The 11,252-nt window shown below is 32.8% G+C and overlaps 1 protein-coding gene across 1 annotated transcript; it reads right to left on the reverse strand.

Annotated features, from left to right (window-relative positions):
• Positions 1 to 4,427: 4,427 nt before the first annotated feature.
• On the reverse strand, positions 4,428 to 5,348 carry LOC141619881 (uncharacterized). Its single transcript, XM_074436900.1, has one exon. The coding sequence runs from the start codon at positions 5,346 to 5,348 to the stop codon at positions 4,428 to 4,430; it is 921 nt and encodes a 306-aa protein (XP_074293001.1).
• Between the last annotated feature and the right edge of the window lie 5,904 nt (positions 5,349 to 11,252).

The following is an 11,252-nucleotide window of genomic DNA, read 5'->3' on the forward strand; positions in this document are numbered from 1 at the left end:
GTTGTTTTTAAGACGGATTTTGATTACTAATTTCGTAATAATATAACTATTATAGTTAATAAATAAATATAATAATTAATAATGAATTATAAATAAAGCATAAATAATTAATATTGGACAAATCATTATTTGTTTAGGAGACGGATTCGTGAGACGGATTTACTGAAGAATATTTTAGTTATTGATTGCGTACATTGGAGTATTGCTGAAAAGGTAGGATAATCTACTCAACTATATCTATTTCCGTGTTTAATACGTGAATGTTATTGGAAGGATGATTGGTTTATGACTACTTATTTAATTAAGTTGATTGAGTGATTAATATTGTTAGTTGTTGGAGCTATGCACATTTTATACGATTATGTTGTGGAATGGTTTATAAGAATTGGACGGCCCCAGGCATAGCCTCTGGTGGATAATGTGAGTGGTTATGGGACTGCCCCAGGCTTAGTCTCTGGTGGATAATGTGTATGGTTATTGGTCTGCCCCAGGCTTAGTCTCCGTTGGATAATTTATGTGATTAATTGGAAGGCCACAGGCTTAGTCTCTGGGGGATAACGTGGACAGTTGATGTCGAGATATGTTATGTGAACAGTTGAGATTGGAATTTGGCATGTTGTCAGTTGTGAGATTATTATAGATTGGTTGTTTTAATGTATTTTATCCTACTCAACCTCGTGGTTGACAGTGTATTCGTGAACACCTGTAATGAACCATAATGGGGAGCAGATTTGACAGGTACTAAATATTAGCTGACTTGGGAGCTTATGGAAATACGTGCGGATTTGGCCAGTCTACTTAGAAATCTAGACCACAAAGATTATTTAATCACTTTATTTATTTCCGCTGCGAGTTGTATATTATTTTATATTAAGTTTTAGTTGGTTAATTTGTAATAAACATGTAATCGCTAAAGTTATAATTAAAGTACTTTGGTTTGTTGTACTTTGTTATTCACTACCTCGGGAAACCGAGATTGTAACAGTCCTATTAATTTGGAAATGTCTAGCTAAAGGCTCCTGAATAAATGGGGGTGTTACAAAGTGGTATCAGAGCAAAACGATCCTCAGGCCTAACTAATGAACAATAATGAACATATGATGTGTCTAATAAAATGAACCCCGTGATAGAAACTGATATGAGCCCCGTTTAGGATTGGGATGAGTTAGGGGCCCCCTCACACCAAACCATTGGCCCTCTCAGTTTCGAATCGGGTACCCTAGAGAAAATTTGAGCGAATTGGTAGTTAAAAGGAATAATTTTGGAACCTTGAGATGTATATGATTGATGGAATTGGCATTGCTTATGAACTAGAATTGAGATTTGAGACATGAGTTGAATATGAGATTGCGCATTTCTTATGAATATTGCCCGTGGATGGAATGAGAATTGGAAATGATTGTATTGTTCGATACATATGGAATTTGGAGTGCAAAATTGTTTGAGTTTATGAGCATGATATACAATGTGAATTTTGTGTTGGTTGATGATGATATGTAGTAGTATCATGTCTAGCGATATGCGGTTATGTGAATCCCGGAACCATGTTATTTGTAATATAAGGATTAGGACTTGTGCTGGGTATGTTTAAGAATGGAAACTAGTCATATGTGGGGTGTGTTGACTAAGATGCGGTTGTACAAGCAGAGTTGGGGATATATAATGAGTTGTAGATTAGTAAATGAAAAGTAGAGCTGAACTTTGTTATGTCAGATTTTACACCTAATTGATCTGGTTGCAATTTATTCCTTGTAAGTTGTCTTAGGCCGAAAATTTTATGAATAATAGCACTGTGAGTTAGCTTTCATATGCCGCTGGTTTCATGCTTATATAATATAGGGTTTAGGAGTAATAATTAATTTAGTGGACAGTGGTCATAATATTCCTGTTCAATTATGTTTCCGTACCATGTTTTTGTAAAAATTGTCATTTAAATATTACTTATTGTTTAGGTCTAATTCCAACTCTACTGTTTAAAAGATTCGTATATGTTTCTAAATTGATAAATCACATTACAAGATAATATTTTGACATTTTATATGATTTTTACAAGTTGACCTAAGTTTCTGACAAGTTGCTGTAAAATTTCTGTTTCGATCAAATAACTTGTAAATGCATGATAAATTGACCTTATGAGTTTTTGACTTGATTCTTTCTCTCGTGGTTTACTAACTCTCTGTATTTTAAAAAAGTTATAAGTGCTCAAGAATTAATTATGTTATTATTTATTAATGATTTTTGGAAATTGTAACATGTTTTCCTTATCCTTGAAAATGTAAGTTATACTAAAATTTCTAAAGAATTGTTTCTTATCTCTCACCTTGGCATTTTGATGTTGTAAATTTTGTGAAATAGAATAACATTTCTAGTGATATGCGGAATGTGTAACTCTAATCCTATATATATATATATATATATATATATATATATATATATATATATATATATATATATATATATATTCTAAACAATTATGCGTATCTTTTGTTATAGATCACTAATTATCCTGCAAATGTATTCGCCAGTAGTTAAGTACAGTAGTTAAGTTTAAATAAAAATTAGTTCGAATATACTATACAATGTGGTTTTGCTATTTGAAATTAATTATGTCATCAATCGATGTTCTGCTGAGAATAATAGTTGTCTTATGTTACATTGTGTATTATATGTTCTGGTGATAAATGGTCTATTTCATTTGTTTGTTATCTCGAACTTCAAGGATGAAGTTTATTTTTAGGGGGAAGGAATGTGATACTACAAATGTTTTGAGTTATTATTGTGACATCTTGTGATGAGATTGTTGTAGTTGATAATTGTAAAGTTGGATAGTGCTCAATTGTGTGGATGTTTATAAATGTTGTTGTGGTAGTTGTGGGCGAACTTCGGGACGAAGTTCATTTTAAGGGGGGAAGACTGTAATATCCCGTAATTTAATAATAATTTATGTAATTTAAGTAATTAATTAATGGCATTTCTAATTGCAAATAAGACGTTAATTAAATAATAAAGTAAGTAAGCAAGTCTGGAATTGGGCTTAGCTAGTAATAAGGCCTTGGGCCGTGTGAAATAGATATGGGATGATTATTATAGGCCTATTATGAGTGGTAGTCGGGATTTAATAATAAAATAATAAGTATAATAATATGGTAATTCTTAATAATAATTAGAAAAGGCAATAGTTTCCTAATTGACATCATATACTCCCTAAACGTAGACTATAAATACATAATAAATCTGAAAAAAAATTTACAAAGAAAGAAGAAGGATATTTAAGAGACGGAAGGAACAATTAACGATAAAAGGTAAAGATCGTCGTAATTTATGTTTATATCGTCTTAATAATTTAAGTCATCGTTTTTACACCGTATAGATCACCATGAACAATGACGTTAACCTTAGTAGCTACCTTCGACCACCGTGATTCTCTTAAGACTGTTTGTGACCGTCGTTGACCACCGTGGGTGGCGGTTTTGGCGTCTAAAAAGGTGGCTGCCGTGGGTAGTTAAGACGGGTTTTAACCCATGTATACATGACGACTTGACCTGGGACTTGGGTGGTTGGTCTTGTCGGCATTGGGCGGTCCTAGGGGTGGTAATGGGGTGGTCGGAGGTGGTGTTTGGTACGGTGGTTGCCGGAATTATGACCTAGGGTGAAAACGTTGTATAGACACGATGGAACCATTTAAATACTCGTTGCCTTGACCTGGGTATGGTGAGGATGGATGTTGGTGGTGTATTCGACCTCAGGGGTGGTGTCGTGGTGGCAGGGGTGAAGCTAGGATTAAAAATAAGGGGTAGCGAAAAAATTATATATCATAATCGGGGGAAAAAACATAGTCATAAATACCAAATTACAAACTCAACGCAAATATATTATTCTAATCGTAACCGGCGAGTTCTCATATTTTGAAAATGGTTTATGAGTTCTTCAGTAGTAATCTTGCAAAATTGATCTCTCTCTATAAAAGTGACTAAATTATCGTTCAAAAAATCATCTCCCATGCTATTACGAGTTTTATTCTTTATATAAGTCATTGCCAAAAAAGCCCTTTCCACAGTCGCTGTCGCCACAGGAAGAATCAATACAATTTTGCGGAGCAAGTAGACCTTTAAGTGTATCAAATGTTTCTTCTTCTCAACAAGCTTCATTGATAGATCATTTAGACTCTCTAAATTCCAAATTCGATCATCATTTTGAACATCTTCAACAAAGTTTCCAAGTTAATATTCTAAGTGTTGTAAATCCAGACGTGAAAAATCACTAGGATAGAAGCGAGCAAGTCGAAGCAAATTAGGAATATCAAATGAAGAAAATCGATCTTTAGGATTGAATAAAGACACACAAATTAGTAGATCTTTGCTTCTCTCGTCAAATCGATCTTCAATCTCTTGCAATATTTGATCAACCAAGATCAGAAACACATCGATTCAAAAATGATGATCATTATCCACTTGTTTCTTTTCGCGCCTGTATCTCCCTGGAACTACATACATATCACTCCTGATAGGAATACAAATTTCAATCTTCTGACAAAATGATGTCACCTTTTCCATGTGAGCAGTCCACCCATCTTCTCTAATCTTCTCTAAACTCTTTATCGTCGCATCAACAACAACCATTGCGTTCACGATATCTTGATCTTTCTTTTGTAAGACTTTGCTCAATGTATTAGTAATCCCAAAAATAGTAATCATCAATTGCCCAATAAAAACAAAATCAAATGTCCTCATAGTAAATGCAAGACTCTCCACCTTTACTAGCTCACTCCCATCACAAAATTCACTAATAGCATCAAGAACTTCAAGAATGCTCGAAAATAAATCGAACACATGTAAAATAGTTTTAAAGTGAGACCCCCAACGAGTATCACCGAGCATACTCAAACCTTTCTCTTGATTCAAGCCAGTTCCTGACACAAGTTCACCCTTTTGTAATGCTTTTAAGACATTTTCAGCTTGTTTTTCTCGTAGAATATCTTTTCGTTTATAGGAACTTGTAATCACATTAAGTAAAATGGTGAGTGAATAAAAAAGGACGCTACAATTAACATGTTTCTTAGCCACGGCAACAAGTGTCAGCTGGAGTTGATGAGCAAAACAATGAACATAATAAGCTGAAGGAGACTCCTCCATAATTAAGGTTTTAAGACCTTTAATTGAACCTTTCATATTACTAGCACCATCATAACCTTGACCCCTAACACTGGAAAGAGTAAGAGAATTTTCACCTAGCAACTTTTCTATTGCAGCTTTAAGTGTTAAAGAAGTAGTGTCACCCACATGCACAACACCCAAAAATCTTTCTTTCACTTGTCCTATTTTATCAACAAACCTCAAACAAAGAGCCATTTGTTCTTTATCAGATATATATGTTGACTCATCGACAAGAATACCAAAAAATCCACCATCTAGTTCTTCTATGATTCTTTTGGTTGTCTCATTTGCGAAAACACTTATAATTTCTCTTTGGATTGTAGATGAGGAAAGAGTACAATTTCCAGGTACCTTCTTATCAAAAAGAGCTCTGGCTACATCACTGTTACGCTTTGCATATTCTAAGCTCTAGGAAATTACCTTGGTTTAAAGATTCGTCACTTTCATCATGACCCCGAGATGCAATCCTTGTAAAGTAATAAACCGTAATGCATCTATTGAAGCTTCCAATCGAATACGATAATCACTTTTAGCTTCTTTGGTATAATTTTCAAAGCAACATGCAATGGAAGATTTTTGTTTATTAAAAACATCGAAATTATTCATGGCATTATTATGAGCACTCATATGATTATCGACATGCTTATTAAATGCATCAGTTTTACTCCAAGTTCTGAACCCCTTATTCACAAAAGCCTCATCACCCGATACGGAGTCACTCTTGAATAAATAACAAACGAAACAAAATGCCGCATCTTTTTCTTTACTATACTCCAACCAAGGCTTAAACTTATCAAACCACGAAACAACAAAGTTACGCTTTGTCTTTGGATATTTGTGATCACGAGGTTGGCATGGTCCTCTTCGAACATACTCTCTTCTTATAATATCACGATCATTAATGTGGAAATCCGTTAACTTTCTCCTTAACCCAGGATCTTGTGGAAGAGAAATAACATCAAAATCGGTCAACCTATCTAAAATTGGATCTTCACAATGATTTGAAGTAGTAGCTATTTCAGGTTCACTATCGCGGGGCTCTTCAATTTCAAGTTTCAGGTTCGTCTATAGGACTTGAATTCGGCTAATTTTGTGCATTATCAGTCTGGTATCTTTTCGGAAAAAAGCTCGTAATAGGTGGTGTTTTAGTTCTCTTCATTCTGAATGTTTTAATCATAAATCCGTTATTTTTTATTCAAGTCAACAAATTACTAAAGTATGTTTATATGTCTAAACTTTAGTTATATTTTTTTTATTTTAAACCAAGACCAAAAAATCAATACCCTTAAATATAGTCTTATGATAGTATGATACGTGTCCCTTGTCCTTCAATTCTAATGCCAAGTTGATTAGTCTACCTTTGCAATTTGCATTGTACAATGCTGCTAGTGTGCTACAACTTACACGCCTTTAGCTACACCATTCATTTCTTTTTTTTTAATTGATTTTAGATCCATGTGCCATGCCCCCACAATAAACCAATAATACTACTCCTAAAATCCTATCTACCTATGTAAATTGTACTCTTAATTTCTAAACTTGAGTAGTTGAGCCCTGCAAGTTTCTTTTTTCTCTCAACTATCTGATATCTCTCATTATCCAACCTTCCTTCATAGCTTCTTCAATCTACATCTCTTCATTTTACAATCACCAAATCTGAACTGTCCACAACCCTTAAAATCCCAAATTATTATAATACTATTAAACATCTATTATGAATTGATTCAATTCGTTATCTATCTAAGCATTCAATCTATTGCCTATTGGAAATTATTATATTTATCAATCATCTATCAATAATTACTACTTCAAAATCACAAATCACAACATTAATTTAGTTTTAGAACAAAGAGTTCATAATTACCTCAAACAAAAGAAGCCCCGTCCACCGTCTTAAATGGCGGATTTTCAACTGAAACCGTGACTATCGATCTGACAACCGGATCGAGATTCAGGGAGGAAAAAACTGAAGATTCTGGAGTAATCGGAGTGTCTTTTTAATAGGAATTAGAATATGGGTTGTGTTTTCTTGAGTATAAATACAGTAAGTTGCCTTATTAATAGGAAATTAAAATATTTTTTCCAATATTGTTGAGGTTGTTAAGGAAATACAGCGATTTATACGGAGCATAACTTCCCATTTTAATAATTTGTAGTATAATATTATCTTCTAATGGGGTTGCAAATTATTTGTCTCTCCATTTTTTTTTCAATGGGGTTGCAACTGCTGCCTGTTGCTACCAGGTACATTCACCCCTGCGTGGTGGCCGGTGATGGAGGTTTGTGGCAGTGGTGGCTGGAAAAACGTGAAATAGAGGATAAGGCGATTGGGTTGTTGATGACGGGTTTGGGTGTTGCTGGGGTGTTACTATATGGATCGGGTTTAGGCTGGTGGTTCGTGGTGTGTCAAGGGCATGATGGGTGGTTGAGTTGGTGGTGAAAAAAGGTGGTGGTGGTGGTTATGAGTGCTGTAAACCATGAGTGTATAAGTTGCATCGGTCTCGTACGTTGTTGTTGTTGCGGGGTTAGGGCAGACGTTTAGGAGGGGCTCGTGAGGAGGTTGGTCATGTTGGAACGGGCTGGTGGTGCCGTGGAAGATGGCTGAGTGTGGCGGCTGACTAGGTGGTGGTTAGGAGTCGGGATTTTGGGGCTATTGTGGGTGTTGTCGTGGGTGTGGCTTGTGGGGGGTGCGTGTTTGGTGTGGGTTTTGGTAGAAGTTGTTGTACACGTGACATTATATTATTGGGTCATGTCTAATATTGACACGGGATTTTATGACGGGTTTATTTGCGGTTTTTTTAAGACGGGTTTTGATTACTAATTTCGTAATAATATAATTATTATAGTTAATGAATAAATATAATAATTAATAATTAATTATAAATAAAGCATAAATAATTAATATTGGACAAATCATTATTTGTTTAGGTGACGGATTTACTGAAAAATATTTTAGTTGATTGCGTAAATTGGAGTATTTCTGAAAAGGTAGGATAATATACTCAACTATATCTGTTTCCGTGTTTAATACGTGAATGTTATTGGAAGGATGATTGGTTTATGACTGCTTATTTATTTAAGTTGATTGAGTGATTAATATTGTTAGTTGTTGGAGCTGTGCATATTTTATACGATTATGTTGTGGAATAGTTTATGAGAATTGGACGGCCCCAGGCATAGTCTCTGGTGGATAATGTGAGTGGTTATGGGAGTGCCCCAGGCTTAGTCTCTGGTGGATAATGTGTATGGTTATTGGCCTGCCCTAGACTTAGTCTCTGGTGGATAACGTGTGTGATTAATTGGAAGGCCCCACGCTTAGTCTCTGGTGGATAACGTGGACAGTTGATGTTGAGATATGACATGTGAACAGTTGAGATTGGAATTTGGCATATTTTCAGTTGTGAGATTATTATAGATTGGTTGTTTTAATGTATTTTATCCTACTAAACCTCGTGGTTGACAGTGTATTCGTGAACACCTGTGATGAACCATAATGAGGAGCAGATTTGACAGATACTAAAGATTAGCTGACTTGGGAGCTTATGGGAATGCGTGAGGATTTGGCCAGTCTATTTAGAAGTCTAGACCACATAGATTTTTTAATCACTTTATTTATTTCCGCTGCGAGTTGTATATTATTTTATATTAAGTTTTAGTTGGTTAATTTGTAATAAACATGTAATCGCTAAAGTTATAATTAAAGTACTTTGGTTTGTTGTACTTGTTATTCACTACCTCGGGAAACCGAGATGGTAACAGTCCTATTTATTTGGAAATGTCTAGCTAAAGGCTCATGAATAAATGGGGGTGTTACAAATAGTCTTCAAATTACCCAACTAAATCTAAGAACACTTGAATGATTAAAGAGAGATTAAGATTTGATTAATATTGAATTGTGTAATTACAACTTGATTAATACTAATAAGCTCTACTAAAACTAGATTAGGAATTGGTGTTTAATCCCCTAACACAATAGGGTATTTATACTAAGTACAAGTATTAGAGTAACTAAGGGCTTAAATGACGATTAAGTCCCTAAGAAGAAGATTAAGGCATTGCAAGTCCTTAAGGAGCCTTACGACCTCCCTACATTGGACGCTCATACTGAATAGGGAACCGCCCGACCTGAGTATGAGATGCTCGGTCTGAGCTTGGGACGTTCGGGTTGTTCTTGGGACGCCCGGTCTGAGCCTCGGGCCGCTCGGGCTGCTCTTGGGATGCCCGGATCATGGGCCAGCTTGGCTTCCTCTTCTCTTGACTGCCTCAAAATCAGTGGGGATCATTTAGGGGCGTAGGGGTCTTCATCATTGCCCATTCTACTTGTTCTATCTACTTAGGCCTTTAGTATCGGTCTCCTGCTTGTTGCTTGGTCGTTAGATACGATCCATTTAGCTCCAAATTGCTCCATAAATGCAAGGTTAGCATTCCTCTCCAACCAAGGACACAAAAACTCAAAGAATATGCAAAGTGGGAAGCTAAAGATAAGAAATGACCCTAAAATATGCAAGAAAGCATAGGAACGAGGCTAGTGCGAGGACTAAAAGTGTGCAAATATGAGTCACATCTAACTAGAAATAATCTCTAAATACCATGTGTTACATACTTATAAATACTAACAAAATAAAAAAAAATATTAGTTGCAAACAAAAAAAAAATTAATACAAACTCTTTATTTTCCTCTCAAAAATTTGTATCAATCTACCTATTCATTTCGCTTTTATTTTTTCTATTTAATAGTTTATCTTTTTGTTTTTCCTCACAATTATTATACTTTGTATTTATTTTACCATAATTTCTTATCCCCCCCTTAATTCACAAAACAGTCTTCTTCTCTCAAATAAATTCTTGAAATTAATTAGATAATTAATTAAAAAAATTTCCTTATATAAGTATTACAACAATCCGATTTTTCATTTTTATCCAAAAAGTTGGCATGTAAAGTATGCATATATAATGAAATGAATTATTTAACTTTTTTATTCTTATTATGTTTTGAATTAATTAATAGTTATAATCTTATTTAGTTATTTTTTTTTATTGAAATTTCAGAAGGATGACATACTCACATATCAATAACATTACATGAAATCTAGAAATAATGGTTATGGAGCATCTTTGTAATTTTCTTTTGACTTGAATATTGTTAAAAGCCTACTTAAAACATTTAATTTTTAATCCACGTGTAATTTTTATATTGGTTAATAATAAATCATTTATATTAATTACTTTATTATCTAACTAGAAATAATTTCTAAATACCATGTGTTACATCCTTAATATATACTAATAAAATTAAAAATATTAGTTGCCAACACAAAAAGACAAATTAATACAAACATTTTATTTTCCTCTCTTAAATTTGGTATCAATCTACCTATTCATTTAACTTTTATTTCTTTTATTAAATAGAAAGTCTTTTTGTTTTTCCTCACAATTAATATACTATATATTTATTTTACCATATTTTTTTTTATCTCCCTCTTAGTTCACAAAACCTTCTTCTTCTCTCAAATAAATTCTAGAAATTAATTAGATAATTAATTACAAAAAATTGCTTATATAAATATTACAACAATCCTATTTTTTATTTTTATCCAAAAAGTTGGTAGGTAAAGTATGCATATTTAACCAAATGAATTATTTAAATTTTTTTTCTTAGTATGTTTTAAATTAATTAATAGTTATAATCTTATTTAGTTATTATTTTTGTGTTTGTATTGAAATTGCAGGAGGATTACATTGCATGAAATTTGGAAATAATGGTTATGAAACTTCTTTGCAATTTTCTTTTGACTTGGATATTTTTTTCATTTTTGTTGGGTTTTTTTTATATTATTATTATTATTATTATTATTATTATTATTATTATTATTATTATTATTATTATTATTATTATTATTATTATTATTATTATTATTATTATTATTATTATTATTATTATTATTATTATTATTATTATTATTATTATTATTATTATTATTATTATTATTATTATTATTATTATTATTATTATTATTATTATTATTATCATTATTATTATTATTATTATTATTATTATTATTATTATTATTATTATTATTATTATTATTATTATTATTA

Source organism: Silene latifolia, chromosome X (assembly GCF_048544455.1).
Source record: "Silene latifolia isolate original U9 population chromosome X, ASM4854445v1, whole genome shotgun sequence".
NCBI lineage: Eukaryota > Viridiplantae > Streptophyta > Magnoliopsida > Caryophyllales > Caryophyllaceae > Silene > Silene latifolia.